Source organism: Anas platyrhynchos, chromosome 3, assembly GCF_047663525.1.
Source record: "Anas platyrhynchos isolate ZD024472 breed Pekin duck chromosome 3, IASCAAS_PekinDuck_T2T, whole genome shotgun sequence".
Classification (NCBI taxonomy): Eukaryota; Metazoa; Chordata; class Aves; order Anseriformes; family Anatidae; genus Anas; species Anas platyrhynchos.
This window is the reverse complement of record NC_092589.1, coordinates 11,573,856-11,595,092: the sequence shown is the minus strand read 5'-3', so window position 1 is coordinate 11,595,092 and position 21,237 is coordinate 11,573,856. Positions and strand designations below refer to the sequence as shown.

General features: G+C 43.7%; 2 protein-coding genes across 5 annotated transcripts in view; one reads left to right on the top strand and one right to left on the bottom strand.

The window, feature by feature from the left end:
- Positions 1-21,237, top strand: part of PLEK (pleckstrin) — a 47,107-nt gene that overhangs the window by 12,738 nt on the left and 13,132 nt on the right. Inside the window, exons 1-4 of one of the 4 annotated variants that reach the window (XM_072035302.1) lie at positions 13,087-13,101; positions 16,494-16,606; positions 16,971-17,082; positions 20,668-20,823. In XM_072035302.1, the coding sequence (XP_071891403.1) occupies positions 17,035-17,082; positions 20,668-20,823 (204 nt within the window). In that variant the 5' untranslated portion in view covers positions 13,087-13,101; positions 16,494-16,606; positions 16,971-17,034. Of the gene's footprint in view, positions 1-13,086; positions 13,102-16,493; positions 16,662-16,915; positions 17,083-20,667; positions 20,824-21,237 lie in introns of those variants that run through there. The other 3 variants (XM_005025164.6, XM_072035301.1, XM_038177337.2) reach the window with 3 other exon arrangements.
- Positions 3,915-10,114, bottom strand: CNRIP1 (cannabinoid receptor interacting protein 1). Its single transcript, XM_005025165.6, has 3 exons — positions 9,722-10,114; positions 8,994-9,138; positions 3,915-5,372 (listed from the first exon to the last, which is right to left on the bottom strand). Exons 1-3 carry the CDS (start codon positions 9,898-9,900, stop codon positions 5,208-5,210), a joined length of 489 nt encoding a protein of 162 aa, XP_005025222.2. The 5' UTR covers positions 9,901-10,114; the 3' UTR covers positions 3,915-5,207.

Genomic DNA, 21,237 nt, shown 5'->3' with positions numbered 1-21,237 from the left:
GAAGTACCTTAGGTTACTTGATTGACCTAGCAACATAGACTGACTGGAAGATTGCCATCAGAGTCAAAATAGTGTATGTTCTGATATTGTAGAATCATACTGCCATTTCTCTGCAGACAAAGCCCTCTGGGGTTCAAATTAAACTCATAATGTTTTGTTTCCAGCTTCTGAGAACATCTCGTCCCTTTATGCCACAGTTTAACGTAGGTATTATCACAGGCATTGTCACAGTCCCTTCCTGACAGCAGAATGGCACCTGACCTTGCAGTTACTGTGGGGAGAATTGGCAGAAGGTCCATCTCACCTCCAGCACAGTCACACAGTTCTTACTTGTGCTGTCTTCTTTACCATCATCTGATAGCTTGTTATTGCTTCTTTCTGAATGGTTCAGAGGCTGCAGAATTTACCCAGTGGGGGCACTGGGTTGTTCCTTACTATTTGGGATAAGGGCAGTAGCAGTGTTTGTTTTCAGTGGGGGAGAAACAAAGTGCAGCAGGAGAAGTTGCAGAAGTTTCCAGCTCCTCACTTGAGTGTATCTTATTATACAGAGGAGGTCAGGGAGTGTGAGAGCGCTGTGGTATGTAGCTGTCTGAGCTCTCCAGCACTGTAATGGCAGGTGCTACAGGACTTCCACCATCAGCAGTGCTTTCTGTAGTCTAGCTTCCCTTTATTTTTCTGGTAGCTGGACATTTTCTTCCTATTCTACAGCTGGAATATGTTCTGTGAATTTCTTTGCCATGAAGAGGCAGAGAAGGTTATATGTAACCTATAAGGTCACTGACATCATTCATGGGATTATTCTTTGTGAATGAACAGAAATAATCTGTGTCCATCACTGAGAGAAATAATCAAAAAATTTGGGGTAGGTACAGAGAAGGCAATGCGGAGAGAGTAGGCGTGGTTCTTTCTGTGTTGGTACAGCCTTGCCTTCCTGAGGCCAAAAGCCAGGTCTCACGGGGATTTGAAGCCTTAGCTGCTGGCCTCAGGAAGAGAAGAAGAAGAAGCAGTCCAAAGAACGCTGGTGAAAGCTGCCAAGCATGCAGCATGCATCCTGTGGGCAGGAGTGGCCATCTTCCCTAGCTCGAGACTAGGATTAGCTGCCTGGCACAAACTTCCCAGTCACTGCTTGTGAGCTTTGTCGAAATAAGGGAAAGCATCAATGCTCTAAGACTCGTTACACTACTGCTTCGTGCTTCAGGGTTGGCATACTTCCAGGGCAATGTTTTGAATTCTGAAAGCCACGGCACTTATTTCAAACCTCAGAAAAAGATTAGCATTGACAACAGTGCCATGCTCTTATTCTTATGTGGAGGCTCCAGAAAAATGGAACTGTTCAAAATAGCACATACCTCAAAGTTTTACATAGCAAATCAGCCAGCTGCTCTTAAAGAAATGGAAACCAGTTTCTGCTGGCACGTGAAAACCTTGCGTTAAAAAACTTACAGCTTCATTGTACAGCGGTTTTGTTCACATCTTCTATAGGAAGAATATAACAAATGAGGCTTTCTGAAGCTGAAGCCAGTGAGACCTCACTAGCTTGATCGGTAATGGTTGGAGACTTTGGCAGTATTTTTCTTTTCAGCTATAGTATGATGGTAGGAGATATCCAAAGCCTGTAGTAGTTGTGCTAAACAAAAAACAATGCACAGACTCTTCTGATTTCATGTAAGCCCTATGCCAGACTACAACCATAATAATCATGACTAATAGCTTGCTCTTGGATCCTTTTACTCAGCTGTCTGAAAGTGCTAACAGCTACCTAAATATAGATGAAAAAGTAACTCTGAAAGATTCAATATATTCATTTCAATCTTTCTTATGAAAATGAAAGCTGGAAACTTTCATGGGAACACAAGGGACAAAAGAGAAAAATCTGTAAGGCTTTCATGTAGAAAACCTTCAGGTATCAGTGCTTTGTGGTTTCAGCTGGATTGACACATTGTCAGCATTTTCTGACAGTGTGTTGGATAATTATAAAAACTATCTTTAAGCTTAGTATATTGTGTCCTGTTCTGAATTTTGGAGTTCTCTCAAGAAATGGAAATACTAATTAGAAAAAGGTGTGTAAAGAACAAACTTGTCTGGGGATTAAATGCTGCTGATTAAATAATGCATCAAACTGTCACAGTGACAGTTACTTGAGTTGATTACCCACAAGCTTTATGAGATTACCCACAAGCTTTATGAACGTTTACCAGAGCTGTCCTGAATGTAAGATATTTCAGAACATTACTTGGAAAGAGATGCTTTTTAAAGACATGGGTCTCCTTTACTAGGAGCAAATGTTTGTTGAGGAAAGGGAAGTTTGTGGGACTATGTTCCTTTACACATAGAGAGTATCAGTGATGTTGTCCTTAGCAGTATAAATACACAACAAATACCCCACAAATAATCTTTTTATTAGGCAGGAATAATGCGAGGCTATCAAGCCACATTCCTTCACCCTTAAAAATCATGCAGGGAAGGAGGAAGTAACAGCTGATAAAAGTTATTTACCTTCTTTAATATAGCTGTTAAGCAGGCTACTTCCCCCACTTCCCCCTGCCTTTTCCTTTTTTTTTTTTTTTTTTATTTTATTTTAATCGCTGCCGCTGTCTTTAAAAGGGTGGCTTCAGTCCTGGACAGCAATGTTCAGTTTCAGGGCGCAGAGTCTGCAGGACACGGTTGGTCTGAGTGCTCTCTCCTTCCTTTTAAAAGCAGCTCCATCTGCCCTCCTTCTTGACCACCCTCTGAACTGAATTGCAGTCGACGTGCTAGGGGCTTGCTAAAACATGAGAAAGAGCTGCCCTATTTGCAATTAATGTAGACGTAAGTATTTACCTTGGGAAAGGTGTGCTTTTCTTTAGCTGATGATAACATCCCTCCCATGTCAGCATAGGCTGGATTTGCTGTAACATTTCATAAATGCTGGAGAGCTCAGATACTGTAGGCCGAGGATTTCACAGAAGCTGAACTCGAGAGCTGCAGGCCTGTCTTACACATTTTAATTTTAGTAGGACAAAAACAACTGCTAATTTATGTATCAAACACTTCATGCTGATGTGCTTCTGTGTACAAACAAAACAAAATATACCAAGTGTTGCAGAAGAAAATAACGCTTTAGTAGTGCAGAGATGGAACTGATTGACAGCTGAACATTTGGTATTATTAATTATGTCTCTGAATTATTATTTCAGAGAAAAAAATGTTTCTGTAGAATCATAGAATATCCCAAGTTTGAAGGGACCCACCAGAATCATTGACTGAATCATCAACTCTTGGCTCCACGCAGGACCCCCCCTCTCCCTATCTCCAGGGTAGAAAGTGGCAGCTTTCCTCCTATCATCAAAGATTTTAAACTGGACTACTTCATGGTGACTGTGACCAAAATTCTTCGTTTTTTGGGATGGAGGTGGTCGTGATACAGGGTTAGGCTGACTTGCTATAGGTGACCCCTCCAATCTGGATGGGCCTTTGTCCACATCATTTGCCTGTAGACTAGGGAAAGTCCAGGAAAGAAGTTAGCTTAGAATACTTCCTAGAATTTCATAGCAATGAAATGTGCCTGTGTAATACTGCCTCAGAGCAGGGATGCAGCTGCCTAGCTTACTGCTCTGGTACTATATTACATCAGTGCTACGGTCAGCCTTTTTTTGTCTCTAGAAATTTCAAACAGTCAAGTTTTTTGATTAAGAATTAAATGGGATTTTTTTTCAATTTCTACTGAGCATTATCGAATTCACATCCTGCATTCTAGCACATTGGATTTGTATTTCCTAGAAGGAGCAGCTTTGGGCACTGAACATGAAGTGCCTCAGACTGAATTCTCAGAAAGCACTGGCTATGTACCCTCTGCTGTCTGACTTTTTAAAACCACTGCCGTTTTTGATATAATATTTTCTGCTCGTTTAGATGGTCACGCTAGAGAAAAAAAATATTGTTTTAAGTCCTTTATTACAAAGATCAAAAGTCATGGTTACCATTTACATACACAATTTACAAATTATTCACAAAGGGAGTAACAGATATGCAAGAACTGACAGCTTACTTCAGCCCAAGTAGGGGATGGGACAGTATAGTTGTTTCCCTGGTTTATTTACTGAAAGAAAAGGTATTTGTTTTCTTTGTTGTTGTTGCCTGTATATGTTAAACACTGACCTAGTGTTTATGTAGCACCTTTAGTCATGACTGTGCAATTGCTTACATGCTTATCCTTACGTGAAAGAGCACAACGCATTGCAATCTGCAGTTTGATCACAATGAGTGAGGAGTTTTTGTTGGCTGGAAATCCTGTAGATTTTGGTATAATACAGTAGTCAGGCTTAAAAAAAGTTGATTTATGTGATTTCACTGATTTGAGCAATATTTCATTCAAAGAAAACCAGAGATTACTATCAGAACTCTTACTGTAAGAACTAAATTAAGGATGGCTGCTGTATCTTTCAAGACTATATAACCTTGACATAGACACTAGCCATGTTGTTAGATGTCTTTAATACCACAACTAATTTATTGCTTTTCTTTCATTTAGGTTAGCATGTTTTATAGTGTTCTCTAAAGCTATTTCAGAGACTGGGGAAGTTAACATCAAAGAATGCTAAATTACCAAATCTCACAAAATAGGAAATTTATACCAGGGTAACTTACAGCACTTGACAAAAGGAGAGTTTCCAAATCCCTTGCTATGACATCCCTTGATACCAACAGTGCAGTAGCTGCCATTTATCTAAACCTACAGACATCCATAATTTGCACTTTTTTTGCTGTCCACTGGGATGACATGTAAACAAAATTCCTGAAGGAGCACACTGATTTAGGAGCAAACAAATATAAATGTGGAAATTTCCAACATGATAGATACCGCATCCAAATTCTAAGCAATAAAGCAAAACACTTCACAAAGGGTGTTACATCTAGTGGGCATAATCCAGATAGTTATGACACTATTATGATAGGATGACTTTCTACCCAGGAATCAAATACTCTTTACCATGATGCCTACGTTATTCCCAGGGTACAGGTAAAGAGTGTCGCAGATGCCAAGGTAAACTTGAAATACAGTAACAGGCAAAGATTTCAGTGGCACCACCAGTACATACAACTGAGTTATTGGAACCTTACGGAACAAAGCGACGTTACAGTATGCCTTTGTTAAGGCTTCTTGCTGGTTTAAAAAGGTAGATTTTTTTTTTAAGGAGTTTGTCCAGCAGTGTTGGTTGCACTTCTCTTCAGTGGAAGGTCTCTTTGTTGATCCACATAAGACTGCGTGTCTCATTCGGTTTGCATTCGTACTCAATGCTGCCAAAACTGTTGCCCCACTGGCAGTGATCCCGTTTGTGGTAGTTGTAGAATTTGACTTGCCAGACTGTTTCAAAAGTGCCAATGTCATTAAACTGTGAGGAAAAGGGAGCATCAGTGTTAATAAATGAAGGGGGTAAAAATGTTCAAGTTCCTATATTGGTAAATGTTACTAACAGCAAGAATCAAAGCTATAATCCTCAAGATGACACAGCAGTGGTGGCATGATGACCTCGAAGTGGCTTCTATATACCACGGATCATGTAGCCGTGATCTGTAGTGAAATAGGCTATCGCTTCAACTACATACCATACCTAGAGGCTGCAGTTAGGACAGGGAAGATTCCTTCTTTGTAGCCCTCTGTCTACAGTGCCATGTCTCAGTGTCATGACTGAGACCTGCTGCTATCAGATCACTTACTCCTCCTCTGGGTTTTTATTCCATGTGTTACATGAAACTTAAGCAAAAGTTCCCGTTTCTGCAATTGCTAGTTGTACTGTGGTGGCACAGCTTTTCCAACTTAGATACAAGTACCAGAGAGCAGGAAGGAGATGATCAGCACACGTTAGTAGCTAAGAGTCTAATACAGTGAAGGAATAGCAAGACACTGACTGTAAGTTGTCTGTGTGTGCAGCTCAGTGGATAAGACTATGGTTGTAGTAAGTTCTGTGTAATAAGATCTCTAACTTGTTTTTTAACATTTTTTTTTCTTTCAAGAATTTCCATCACTCACTAATGACAACCTCTTCACTTGACTCTTTTCCATTCTCATCATGTGCCTGGAAGCTGACCTTAGATCATCTACCTAGAGTAATCACACTCACAAAGTCAGTAGGAAAGCTCTATTCTTACTCAATTGCAAGCAGAGCCTTTTGTACTCAGTTTTCTCAGAAGGGCATGGAGGTTTTTTTGCTTGTTTTTTGTTTTTAATCCAAGATGTGGTTTTTAAGCTGCTGCTACTTAATGGACATTGCTTTAAACCTCCCCCAGCCCACTGTGGTATCTTAAATTTAGCCGGACGGTGGCAGGAGTTGCTGTGTGCTGACAGTGGAAGGTTTTTATTTGGCTCTAGTTGCAAGTGTTACCTTAAAGGTGTAGTTGAAATATTTCTGTTGCTTCCATTGAAGGAGGCAAAAATCAGACATACAAGCTATTTTACCCCTCCCAGCAATCAAAATCTTAATTAAGGATCCTTCATTATTCCCCTCTGATAGTAATCCTGAAACCAGCAGTAATGCAAGATAGTAAAAGTGAAGCACATTGAATATTACTGGGCACAACCTACATGGAGAAATCCTCAGTAGAGAGGAGCACCAACCACCCTTGCCCGAAAACTGAGGAAGAAAATTGATAGATCCAGAAGAAAAAGTGTTTCTTTACAAAAGTATTTGTAAAAGGTGATACGATCAAGAGCAGTATTGCATTTCATTGATGTACAGAAAAATCTGAATTTCATAAGAGATGAAGGAGGAAAACAAGTTGTCTTCCTTCACTGACCCACTTCGCTGAGCTACTCAGAGTAGTTTGTCTGACTGCTGGGGATTTCCAGGAGAAGGAAAGAATTAAATTGCAGAGCTTTTCTACTCTGTGCCTCCCCACAAGCCCAGTTCTTAGCACGTGCAGCAGCTCTGTGGCATAACGAATGTTCTGCATCCTCTGAGCTCCCCTGAATTCCTGTGGCTCCTGAGACTGAATCCTGGCTCCTCCACTAGGCCAACATGCGGCCATCCCCAGGGAAGAAGGGTGTCCCTACCCTTGGGCAGGCTCAGCTTGGTGCTGTAGGCAGGAGTAATTATTTAATTGTTCCCTCTGAATCTGTGTGCTAGGATGACTTGGTGGCTATTTGTTATGGGAAGAGAGGTCTAGCTTCTTAATCAGTCTTGGTCTGATCTGACCAAGAATAAAATCAGACCAAAGAGAGGTATCTAACTGGGTTTACACCATCTGTTAGACAGCTGAGAGTTTTCTGGTTAGCGGGTGCAAGTGAACAGTCAGCTAACAGCAACACATCCTCATTTTCTGGAATCCAGACACGGGATTGTTGTTTTACGTATATATACTCTGTCTGTAAGAGGTAAGATAAAAGTAGGAGCACAAAAAAGTTATGCATTTAAAATTTCAGAGCAGACAAGAAATACATTTATCACTTTCATGGATACTCTGTCTTCTGGGCATTAAATTGGCAGTATCAGACCAGCTCAACATTGGGACTGACCTCTCAGTCTATTCCTAATGTGAGTTCAGACTTCTAAGCTTTAAATAGTCCTTTTCTCCCTAGGATATGTCAGGATCCTGCCAGTTACAGAAAAGGAAGTGGAGGCAGAAGTTCCTTATAATTGAAAGAAATAGGAAAATGTAAAGCAGCGTATAGTGAGCCTAGTTTTGAAGATTCAGGAAGTAGGTATTAGAAGCAGTTTTTGAACTGGGGTGCCTGAGGCTTGTTCCCTAAATCTGTCATAGCTCTGGCTAGCTAAGCAGCTAAATGATGAGTTAGGCATGTAAATCCCTGTTGAGGTGCCTATATTTGATACTTAAAAGTATCAGTTGTGGACTTCTAAGTCTGTACTGAAGAACCAATCTGTCAAGATCAAACCCTAAAAGGGGTTGAGGACTTGCTAAACACTTGCAAATCCTATTAGTTTCATGGTTCAGAGTATCAGGATTTGATTTGTAAAGCTGCTGTTTGGATAAATATTGTGGCTGCTCGTTCTTATGTTGCAAGAAAACAACCAGGAGCTTGTGGCTGAAAACCAGACCCTCCTTTCCATTACTTGGAATTCCTTCATTTGTGTTTTATCGGTCTTAGTTTTCTGCACAGAAGTTAAATTTCCATATTTTCAGAGTTCACCTCAGTAATGTGGAGGGTACAATCCACGTAGGCATCAAAATAGAGCTGCCTCAATCAGAGCACGTGTGGTTTTGGGTCAGTGCCCTTTAACCTCCTGGAGTAAAGCCATTGTGAAACAGAACTGCTGTGCTGAACAAGTGGTTTCCAACAACCCTGCTCAGTGTTGGTGCTGTAAAAATTCTCACTCTTTTCCTTCCTCCTGAGAAGAAAATCACTGGCCTGTAGTTTCTGTATTTGTTAGAGAGAGTCTGCTGCTCAGAGTCATCCTAGGCATTCATTTTTTTGGGGTGTTAGGAGGCAAATGTATAGAGAAGGGATTAACATGGACAAATACTGCAGGGTAGCCTTATTAGCCTAAGATTAGGGAGTGGTAACTGTTAGTGGGATGTTGGTCCCCAAAGTTACACATTGTGTAATTGTCAGAAACTTTAAATTAAGCTGTTACAGATATCCAGAAGGGTATTGCTGTGCCAAATGGCAGAACATTCCAGAATAAAAAACAAACACAAGATAAAGTTAAGAAGAAATCTTGAGTGCAGCAAGCAAATATGAGAAAAAGCTGAAATCTGGGAGGCTTGGAAACCTTGGTAGGGTCCTAAACTCATAGAAATTAGAGCAGACCCTTAGGAGGGCTTCAGCCGAAGATGACATACTGCTCCGTTTCCTCTCTGTGGTATGGGAGCTGCAGGACAAACACCACAAATCCCTCACAGCTGTAATCGGGGCGGGGAGAAGACTGATGGAAAGCAAAGAGGGCAGCAGCTGTGAGCAGGATTTGCCCTGAAATATTTCTCTGCCATGCTTTCCTCCATGGGCGTCACGTCCCTGCTGCCCGCCCTTGTCCCTCCGTGCGCGGAGGACCACGTACCTGCATGTTGACCTGGATGGGCTGTCTCTCCCCGCTCTTGGTGTGAGGCACCCCTTCTGTGTCGTAGATCCCCGTGTACGAGGCCACCTGAGCATCCCTCGATTTCTCCTCTAGTGGCACATTGACGCCCCCAATGCCCATCGTCCTGCGAAGAGACAGGATCCGGCCTTTCAGCAGCCCTGCAGGCCCCCTCGGAGCCGGGGATGTGGCAGTGGTTTCAGCAGACCTGCAGGTGCTGCTGACTCACCGGGGCTCCCCCCCAAAAAAATAATAAAATCAGGGCTCTGCAATCACCCAGGGAAGGTGAAAAAGGAATGTGAGGATCCCCAGGAGCTGGGGAGGGCTTGGGTGAATCCCTTCTCCGTGGCTGGAGGACATTTTCTTGTCTGTGTCCTCCCTGGTGCCGGTCTCTGCTTTGGCAGGGTGCAGCGGGGCTGGGCTGGGAGCATCCCCAAGCTGCAGGAGCCCATCCTTCTGCTCCCAGGGCAAACCACGAGGAAGGAGGGAGAAAAGGAGCCAGGCCCTAATAAGCTACGGAGGGAGGAAAGGGGAAAGAAGCGACTCCCAAACGCAGCCTCCCTCCGGAGCCAGCAAGGGAAAGGCTGCCCAGAGACCCAGCAACGCGGCAGCGAGAGGGCGGAGAGGGAGAAATCACGGAAACCCCGCGCTGTCAGCCTGCCAGGAAACCCTCTTAAACCTCTAAAAATAAAAGCTTTGGATGCACTTACGTGGCCTGGACGGTGCCGGGCCGGAGGGCGATGTCGATCTTGTACTTGGCCCCGGTGAGCAGCTTGATGGTGCGGTTCTGGCCGAAGCGCTGCCCGTCCACCTTGAAGTACACGGCGCCGTCGTTGGGCTGGATGCGCAGCGACACGCTGATCTTCACCAGGCTGGGGATGTCGCCCATGGCGAGAGGGGGGGGGGGGGCTGTCCTCGTCTCTCCCCCCTCCGCAGCAGGGCAGAGCAGAGCGAGGCGGCGAGGGAGAGGAAGAGGAGGAGGGAGGAGGAAGAGGAGGGGCTGCCGGAGCGCAGCCGGCACAGCCCTTCCCCAAAGCAGCGCACGATGGATTTAGTTTGCCCTTCCCCTCTAATCACGGCGCAGCGTCTGGGAGCCGGGTTTCCTCTTCCCCGCTGTCCCTCCGTGTCCCTCCTGTCCTTCCCTGTCCCCCTGTCCCTCCCTGTCCCCCCTGTCCCCGTTCCCAGCCGGTGGCCGCCGCCCCGGCCCGCCCCGTTCAGCACCGCGGCCCCGGACAGCGGCCCCGAGCCCGGGCATCCCCGGCGCCTTCCCTCCCTCCCCGTCCCACTCCTTTATTTTCACAGGGAAAACCCCACCACAAAGGCGGTGTCAGGCCGGCATGGCAATTCTTCAGCCCTTTACCAATGGCTGCCACCATCCCTCCAAGGATCTGTGCCCGTCCTACCTTAATTCAGCTCTACGCCGCTCCCGATTGCGTGTATAGCAGCAGGAGGCTCAGGCACCCTTTCCATTCTTCTGCAAAGAACATATATATTTTTTTCCTTTTCCATATCTGTTCTATTTACTGTTAAAACTGCAACATTCTCACAGCTGACACAGGATCCGGGCCATAAATGTATTTTTTGTTTGATTGAACGACAGTTCATGATTTCATTAAGAGCATTGCACATCTTGTTCACCTACATGTTGTGCTGGTCCTGATGTTTTCTGTTTTCCTAAAGCAGGGATGTACACAGGGTGGTAAAATGTAGTATTGTTAAGTCATATGGACGATCAGGCATTACCCAGCTTCTTTTCATTCTGTATGCTAGTTAATTACTGATATTTTTATTTTTATTTGTTGTAACAAGCAAATTAACACATACTGCTGAAAACTTGACTTCTGCAACAGAAATCTTACTGTATTTGCTTTGATTAAGTATCCAGCTAAGATTAGGCTTCATAATTTGTTCAGCAAGCAAGGTTTCCACAAAAATAAAAGCAGGGTGTGATTCCTACATCTCAGAACTGTGTATATAGCAAGCTCTGTAAATAACATCCCACCTTTGATAGCAGTCATTGGTAGCAGGGATTATCCTGTAGGAAAGTTTTTACATTATGCAGTCATTACTTCTCCCACTGAACAGTCAAGAGTGAAATAAATGCCATTTAAAAACAAAATAAAGCAAAACCAAACCAAACCAAACCAGTTCTTTATGTATGACGAGGTAGCTGCATTATCAACCTTACTATATGATAAGAATCTTACGGACTTGGTGAGTCACCTAAGACTCTTGTATTGTCACAGGACAACTAATCAAAAAGTAGTTGCATTTAATCAAGTAGTAAGTTCCAGAAGCAACTCATCCCACAGTGGGGGCCTATGTTTCATCACAAGTCATACACTGAACTTCGTTGATTTATTGCCCAGATCTGTGCTGACTTTAAAGGTCCTCGAGAACAGACATCAAAAATTGGGTAAAATGAATCCCTCCAATGCTCCAACCATTGTCTAAGTCAGCAGTGAATGGTCTCGAAAATATCTTGGAAGCCATCAATCAAGTGGCATGTACAGGTTTTCACATGAGGAAGCACCTGTGATATTTAGACAAAATATTTAACTGAATTATTGATATTTAGACAAACTTTATGGCTCAGAAAACACCAGGTGTGCATTTCTCCTTATCTTGTTTGATCATTGCAAGAGACTTCCCTTTTTTCATTATCATAGAATCATAGAATCATAGAATCATAGAATATCCTGAGTTGGAAGGGACCCTTAAGGATCATCAAGTCCAACTCTTGACACCGCACAGGTCTACCCAAGTTCAGACCATGTGACTAAGTGATTATATTCTGCTGAGAATATAATTCTGCTGGTTTTGTGGCTTGTTGAAAGTTTTGCTTGCAGCAATTCCCACTTCTGTAAGTTTAAATGTAATTCAGTAAGAAACCACAGAGGCCTTACACATGGGAATCTGATAGCATCACTTAAAGCGGTGTGAAGAATAATGGCCATTGCCAGGGATCGGTTTTACTCCCCTCACAGGCCAGACATATCATGTTGTAGTAAATTGTGTGTGGCTAAAGGCATTGATTGCAATTAGCTTCCCAAGTACACGAGAGGTCAGATCTATAACGAGTTTTTTTTCCCCTTATTATTTCTGCCTGCATGATCACCTTTCTCTGGGCACAGCTCAGGCTGTGATTGTATTCCAGACCACTATGGCAAAATAGCAAACACAAGGGAGAACTTAATAAGCATCGTAATATGGATCATGTATACATAGGCTGAGTAACTGTTCTACTGCGTGAAAGTGAAATGCGGTGAGGGTGGAGCATTTATGCAGAAGCAGTTTCAAATGTAAGCATTGTCTTTCTTTTTATTGATCTGATAACTTCACATGCCTTTAGTGCTTACATTTATCTGACCCTACCAGATGTTCTTTATCATTATAGATGACAGGGGAGAGGCTACCTTTCATAAGTCTTTCTGGGAGGTTATTTTTGTTGCTGCAGCATAACAACTGCCCTTAATAGTTGTGACTAGCTTCACCTGGACTCTCCACCCCACACCTCCACCTATGGACCCTATTTCAGGTCAGTCCTGAGCCTTCAGTCTTTGCCTGAGCTATGTGCTGGTCTTAAGTTTTGCTACAGGCAATGCCCTGACAGTTCTCACAGGGATTTTCTGTGTGTTCCAGGCCCTAGGGAGATGCTGGTCTGCATAGTTCCCTGATATTACATGCTTGATTTTTCCATGTGGAATAAGATAACTGCAGGAATAAGGAGGCAGTGTGCTTTTTGCTTGAAAAAAAAAAAAATAAAATGCTCTGAGCACAGAGCAAATGCAGTGACCCCTACAAGGGTCAAAATTAAATATGTTGTTATAGGACCTACACCATGTCTTAAGTCACAACAGTAGTTTATTTCTAGAAGCAAATACATAGGCTTATGTGTCCTTCCCTTCATTATTATTATTTTTTATTCTTTCAAGTCTGCTTTTTGTTTCTCTGGCATCTGAGACTTCACAGGAGTCAGTAGGATACATTAAGCTAATTCCCTTTCCTTTGGGGGCAGGGACACTGCGAAATTCCCATGTGCACTGATGAGCCCCTTAGTGCTCATGAAGAGGGTGGTGAGCTTCCTCAGGTGAGCAACTACCAACGTGTTCATTCATCCTCATCTCTTTTTCTTCCGAGAGCTATGAGGGTTGCATGCTGCAGTTTCACCTTTCTAGACATCTCTGTTGTGCCTAGGCCTTCTCTGCTTTGCCTGCATCACCTACGTGTGTTGCTGATGGAGAAATACTCTAGGGAAGAGGTAGGTCACAGGTGAGGTTGGATGTATTCAGTGAAAAGTCAGAGCTTATATGCATGCAAGCCATGGTGTATGCTATGTGCTGGTCCAGTTTGCCTAGAAAACATTCAGGGTTGGTCCATCTGCTGTCTTGAATCCGCTCTAAACGGTCATTCTGTGTTGACGTGTCAGGTACATGAATGTTTCAGCATCACTATTTACATAGATCTCCCCATTTTCCATTTAATATATTAATCCTGCTGCATGGCTCTACAAGAATTAAATACATGAAACGTGCCTAGAGGTCAGAATAAGATGGCTCCTTTATGACAGACAACACGCAGCATTTAGGTTCCAAGGTGACAAGAACAATTCTTGTAATATTTTCCTGCTTTCTTCTCTTCAATTCCTTTCTTAATACCACGCTGACTGTGAATGTTCTGGTTTTGGGTTTCTTTTTGAGAAGTGGATGTAAAGCCACAGTCGCTCATTTGCTAAAAATAGCCGTGTGTGGTGCCACATGGAGTGAATTGTGCTGAGCCGTGCATCTGCCAGCTCTCAGTTTAATACTGTAATTCTTCTGAGATCGCTGCCTCTGAGTAGAAGTCAGAAAGGGTTTTACTTCTACTTGCAGCTGGACCTTTGCAAACCTTATGTTATTTTTTTTGCATGTAGACAATCATTTTGATCATATCGCATTTGATTTAATTTCTCTGGGAAATCTGGCTTGATTTGCTGGAGAGATGCATGTTTCTGGAGAACTCAGCCATTCTGTTACAGATGGAGTGGGCTTACAGCACTTAAAGTGCAGCAGGCAGATCTGAAATCCAGCCATGCAAGGGCTAGCACCGAGAGCAGCAAAGCTGATGTAACAAGCTGAAGAGCTGCCTGTGGTCCTTGCAGCCGACACATTTACTTGCAGAGAGATAGCTGGGTGTAAATGCCCATCAGTCTCTCAGCTAGATCCCTTGCTCACATAAATTCAAGTGATTGCTTTTTTTTTTAATGCTTGCAGGAGTGAGTCCTGAAGTAGCAGAAAGAAACGTAATTTTCTGAGGAAGTACAGCAGCAAGATGTTGCTTACAGGAACGGTTCACTTGCCAATAAGCTGAGCTAAGATATTCATCTGTGATCTCTGCTGCAGATTGTGTTGTTGTGGCAAATGTTTGTAATCTGCCATCAAGCACCTTTACTTTGGGCAGAAATGAGGAGAACAGGGTAACTTACAGCAGATTTCCACAATTCAGGTTATGATCCTTTTGCTGCCAGAAATCAGCCCTTCCATGGAAAGCCAGAACAATGCAGGCCTTCCTCTTCCCTAGGCCTGCTGCTGCTCTTTATGACCAGCTTGTTAAAGAAGACGTGCATCAGCACCGTGTCCTTCACATCGGCCACAGTCACTGCATGGTTAAGGACCGTCTTGCTTTGCGTGAGTGATTTAGTTGATCAGCACATTTTTGCCCAGGGATGACAAAGCGTTGATTCCCCTGTGATGATGGGTGATAAATGAAACAAAGTCAGAAGGGCAAAAAGAATAGCTGAGCTTTGAAGATGAGAGAAACAATGCAGAGAAAATAAATGTTATAAAAGTAGCTGCATCCAGCTAAAACTCAATAAAGATAATTTTATGCCTTGACAGTGAGTTGCTTAAGTACCTAATGGTAAATTCTGGAGTCATTGGCTTGGTGACACTGTATCTCTAATTTCATTTCACACATCTTCAAGGACTTTTTATGCAGGTAAATGAGAAATTGAGTGTCCTTTGCTTACTGGTGGAGTCAGCATCCTTTTCTCTTCACAGTAAACCACTTTCTAGTATAAGGTCATATAGATGCTCTATCAAAGGACTGTCCCTGGGCGTTTCATATCGTTAGTTCATCACTGTAATCCTGACTAAGCAAAAACACCATTCCGGCAGGAGCAGGTGGGCGGGGATGCCAAGGGGGAAATCTGTGCAAAAGCTGCCTGCAGAGAGAAAGACACTGGCAGTTTAGTCTTTGTTCTCATAAGCCCTTCCAGATGGGGAAGGGGTTTCCCTTCCTCAGGTCTAAAGGGCAGCAAGGTAGGGAAAGAAGTAAGAGCTAACTGTGAGCTACTTTGTGGTCTTTAATGTTCACCCCCATGCTCTGTAGCCTTATGGGTGTTTGTGTTTTTTTTGTTTTTGTTGTTTGTTTATTTACAGTCTACAAGGAGTCTACAGGCTTCTGAGTACATCAAGCATTATGATGGGCCTAGAGAGATAATTCAAACAGCAGCTAGCAGAGAAAGGTTTGAGAAAATTAGAGCAAGCAGTTCGGCTGTGGAGCTTGTCTGGTAGCTTGTGGAGCTTGTCACAGCTTCACGAAGAGCTAACAGATTGCTGACCTGATCCTGGGGCTCAGCAGAGCATCCCAGCTAGCAGAAGACTTCTTTACAGCATAAAAACTGTGCATCACAGCTGGCACATAAAAGGGAGTAATCCAGTTTCCGTGCCAGACAGGACAAGTTATAGTGAGTGGAAATCATTACAGGAAAATGGCAGTTCGGACAGCCAGGAGAAACATTGAGCAGTTGGGGTAGTGAACATTACAAAGGAGGGAGTGGACGCTTACCTGTGGGAAAACCAATAGGTAGGCATTGCTGGAGAATGGCTAGAGAAAGTCTCTGAGCTTTTTTAATCCTCTGTTGTAGACCTTGTTGGACTTGCATACACTTCTAAGTAAAAGCTGGGAGAAGACAGGAGCCAAATGGAGAACAGGAATTTGTCTGAGGAAAAAGTCATGTTTTTGGGGAGGGCATTTGGCAATGGAGCACTTCAGGACGCAGTGGCTGTCGCCTGCACAATGCTGCTGCTAAGAGGAAGCTCCATGCCTTGTGCCTGTCAGGGTGAAAGACCTTTGCAAGTAGCAGGGGTGACAGATGAGGTAACACTGGGTTCAGCTGTGAAGTGATATGGAGTCTTGCATGTGGGAGAGCACCTGGCAATGCACCACTGCCTCCTGTGTCCCACTCCTGTATGGGAAAGGGGGAGTGTGACTGCTCTATACCACATGCCAGAAAATATTTTTACCTTATCTTTTACCAAACAGCCAAATGGGCTGTGTGACAAGCGAAAGATGCTCACAGAAGGTGACCTTCAGTGGCGCTTCACACAGTGTGCTGGTCTCACCCATTTGTGCTGTTTGACACCTAACCTCTGTGGAAAGCCTCAGCGTCAAGCTCCAAAACCTGCCCAGGTCTGATAAACAATTTTCTTGTATCAGCAGAGGGCGCAGCACCATTAACCAAGTGAAGGCTCTCCAGTTTACCGCCAACCCTACCTGCTCAGGCCCTGGGAGTAGGGCTTCAAAGCTGGGATGAAGTAACACTGACAGAGCTGGTGAGTTAGAAACCTGTCTCTGGGATCCTCATGTGGCTGCCTGACGCACACCAAGGTACACCACTCTCTGTTGTTTTCCTAGAGCTCATGTATTCACAGAGTGGGCTTGAGTCCTTGGGATTAGGCATTAAAATGCTTATTCAATTTCCCAGGGCTCTGTCCCCAAGGCTGGCAGTGTTTGATACAGCTGGGTGTTCTGTCATGCCGCTGCCTGCTCTGTCAGAGGCAGCCTATAAATACACGCGTGCTTCTGCGTTTCCCTATCTCTTACCCTAAGAGGAAATGGGCTTGTTTTCATGTGATTAGCAGGCAGAGGAACTTGTGAAAGTGACACAGCTGTGCTGTAAAAAACTCTACCCCACAGACCTTGCTGCCAGAGGAGCCTAACTGCTGTCTCCGATAGACCTCAGAGCAGGACCGCCCGAGCCATGGAGCGAGAACCAATGCGCATAAGAGAGGGCTACTTGGTAAAGAAGGTAAGGGGTGGCTTTGGACAGAGGGGGAGGGAGCTGACTGAATGGGTTGTGGGACTATGGGTAAACGTACTTTGGTTTCAGTTACTTAAACAGAAGAGGTGTCTTTTTTTTTTTTTTTTTCCCTATTTTTCTAAAAAACAAGGCAAATGAACCAATTCCTTAAGCAATAGAACAATGTGATATTAGTGATTATAGAGGTACTTGCTAGCAGTTATATCTTGTTAGTGTACTATATAAGGTACTTTGCATTTATCTTAGATGTACCTCTGGGTCAAAAATTCTTATTTTTATGAAGAATGTCTTTATTCGAAGCTTGGCAAAAGAGGTAACAGCTTGAAATGGCCACAGCCTACTTTACTGCACTTAATCAGAGTTAAACGTTGGGGCTGCATAGTGATATCACGGGTCAGAGTCTGGCCTAGGGAGAGTTTGTGGGGCTTTGGACTCTCCTCTGTGAAGGCAGTCACTGCCCCACTGCAACCTCTGCTCTGGAGTCTTTTGTGGTAGAGCCCACAGGATAAGGTCAAGATTTTTATGTAAATCTGTACTGGGGTAAAGCAGTTTAAATTGTGTCAGTTCTGGAGCTCTGTGCTGCGGTGTCTGTGCTCATCAAAACTAGAATTTCACTCATCAGAGCTGCTGGCTGGAGGGGTCTCTAATCTGGGACCGCTGTTGCAAAAAGGTCACTCATCAGTCTTATTTCTACCGACACTGAGAGGAAGCAAGTTCATAAAGTAATCTCAAAGCTGCACCAATGCCGTCATGAGGAAGGAGACGACCAAATTCATGCACAGCAGGTTGCAGATGTCTAGTTCCCATGGCCCAATTTGAAAGCAGATGGCTCACGATCCATATTTCTCCATGGCAGGGGAGTGGCTGGGAACTTAGACACTGGGGCAGACGATCCCAAGTTGTGTGTCTGGCTGGGTATGCCAGGGAAAAGACGCATACAGACGTGTCAGTGTGAGTCCCTGCTGTTCCTCTGAGTTCTGGGTCCCCAAGAAGTTTCTCTGTGGGTGTTGCTAATGGAAAGTTGCAGCTGGGTGCTATTGCAATGGCAACGGGGAAGTGGAAATTGTGCTCCTGTTCTCTAACAGCCTCGTAGGTGGCTCTGTCTTTGCAGAAGTGAGCTTATGCTGCTGGTGAGGAGCAGCAGTGTGCTTAGAGGGAGGCTGGCGGGCAAAAGAAGCAGAAGATGCAGATTTTAGTGGTACCAGCTAACACGGATCCATCAGTGAGGCTGCTGTGAACTCCACAGCCAGAGCTTCCAGCTAGGATGGGCATGTTCTCAGTTACCCTTATCTGCCAATTAAGTGATCTCCTCCTCTTCTTTGTGCCTGTAAAGTGAAAATCCTGATCAGACCTGCCAGAGTGCAGGACCTGTGCACAAACCACAATCATCTTCTAAAAGGGTGGAGGTGATTTTTCACTGATTTTCTTGTTATTTACATTAGGCTAGGAACGTGCTTGGGGTTAGTGTTTTGGCTGGTACAACATGATCTTCAGTGAATATGGATTCAGATTTAAGAGTTGATCTTATGTCAGCCTAAGCCACTGTATATGTGGGGGACCTTGGGTCATCTGAGCAAGCACAGAAAACAGCTCATTTTCTACTCATGTAGTGCTACCGATATTTTTTTTTTAGATAAATAGTTCTACCAAAGGGAGGTTGTGTGAGCTTTTAAAGTGGCTAATGATTTCAGAGAACAGTTCAGGGAACACCTATCTTTATCTGCAGCCTTTGGAGCAAGGGAGACGATTTGGTTTTTAGTCTGGGAAAATCAAATCCAGCATCCTGCATTTGTCTTTTGTGAGCTGTTTTAGCTGAGACCGACATGGCTATGTTCAGGCTTGCTGATGGTGTGGATCCGAGACTGCCAGTCTAACCTCTAACCCTGCTCCGCAGTGGCTTCCACTGACAGAGCATGTCAGAGTCTTCAGGAAGTACTGGACTTGTTTCTCCATGAGCAGAAGTATCGTAAGATGCAATAAACTGGCAAAAGGAAATTGCAGTGGTTCTTGTATTGGCTCCCCATCTCACTTGATTCCTTAGCAGAAAATCAACCTGTGGGGCAATTTGTGTTCTCCAAAAATGATAAATTCTTATGGCTCAAACAAAAAATCAAAAGAAAACAGCACTCAATCCCTATGTGGTATCCACATCAAGGTTGGACCGTTGTTTCAGTTCTCTGCTCATCTGGGTTTCCAGAGAGCCTCCAGCACAGCAGTTTACCTTTGGAAGGCAGCATTCACTTGTGGGGCACCTTCTGCTTGCAGTGAGCGCTACAGAGGCTGGAAGCAGGTCCCACGCTCAGTCAGATCTTTCATGGTTTTTCCTCTCCATCCTGTAAGGTCTGATTCAGAGTGCAAAAGGCCTTTCTTGAGAGCTAAGGCAGGATAAAAAGGATGTGATGGTCAAAGATTTCCTCCTGGAGGGGAAAGAGGGAAAGACTCAGTGTTTCTGTCCTGTTCACTTCTGCAGAAATGCAAATAGAAGTAACTCTGCCCATTTTAAAATCAAAACAAGCCACTTGCACAGTGTGATGGTGGCCACCTCATTTCTGTCTGCAGCTTTAGCTCTGCTTAGCCACCATGGTAGGAGAGGGAGAATAAACTGAGGTCTCTCTTCATGACAGAAAGATAAGGAAATCAAATGTTTTTGGAGGATAGCCTCTGATTTGAGGCCTACAAATATCGAGTGTGGATCAGTAACTCCCCAGAAATGTTGATTTTCAGCACATATAAATGCTCATTTGGTTGAGCAGTGAGACACTTGGGTGTCTGGGATTGTGACCGTTTTTGAAGCCGTCTGCAGGCAGGACCAGAGGTAAGCTAGCTAGGACATGACAGTCTTAATAATTCTAGCACTTAATTGTGCTCAGCACAGAGAGAGCACAGGTCGTTCCTATTTGAGGCCCTGTGGATTTTACCATATGTTTCACTATACGTAGGGTCTGGCCCAGGCTTTATTTCTGAATTTCTCACGTCTAACTGCTGTGATTCAGAAACAGGAAGTAAAAGCCTTAAAAGATGAAACGAAGCACCTCAATTTCTCACCACAGCAGTTGGAGATCCGCAGCCCGAGGCCTTTGAACTACTCATTATGCTTACTATTGCTTTCTTAAGTCTAGAAGTCCTCTGAGATATGTGCTTTCTTATCTGACAGCCAGGCCTCAAGAGCTGACTGTATTGTGGCACCAAGTCCTAAACACAGCACAGGAAGCCCGGAGTTAATGAGAGAGCCCTAATGGGTCAGTTCGCATCTGGGTTTTTTGAGGATTGTTCCTAGTGTTGTCACTGGGTCATTTTGAAATCACAAACGTACGGAAAAGAAACATCATCTGGGGTCATGATGCAATTTGTGAAAAATTCACAGCAGAGGTGACTAGGAGGGGAAATAAATGGTTGTCAGAAGAATAACAACATATTTTAACAGCATGGTGAGATGGGTGTGGTTGTGGCTCATTATTTCCCTTGAGACCCTATAATTATTTTAGAGTCAATCAGATGTTCCCTGGTCTTTGGTAGATATCATGTAATCGGTGATTTATCAAACATAATGTACACCATGATTTATTGATGCAGGGCAGCATGTTTAATACCTGGAAGCCGATGTGGGTCGTGCTCTTAGAAGATGGAATTGAATTCTATAAGCGGAAGTCTGACAACAGCCCCAAAGGGATGGTCCCACTGAAAGGAAGCACTATTAACAGCCCATGCCAAGACTTTGGCAAAAGAACGGTAAGTTTTTTTATAACAATGATTGACAATATACTTGAACTCCTGGAGGCAGCAAAGGGGCACAAGGCTGGTGGTTAGATTCTTTACATTTATCCTGGTGGTCACCTTCCCTTGTCTTAGAAGGTTGGAAGCAAGACTGGACTTGTGTAGAGTTTGAAAGGTGTGACTGAGTTAAAACTCAGGATGTTTCAGGAGGAGCAATTCAGACAGTGGATTTTTTTTTTTTCTAAATCTGTCAGAGCAGAGCTAAATTATATTGTCATGGGACACTTAGCAGTTGAGTGGGGCAACTTTTGTATTAAATATAAATTTAGCTGCTAAGAGCCACAGAATAAAATTGTGGAAAACTATTTCATGAGCAACAGAAAATAATAATTATTAATTACTGACTAATAATTAATTATCATGGCTATC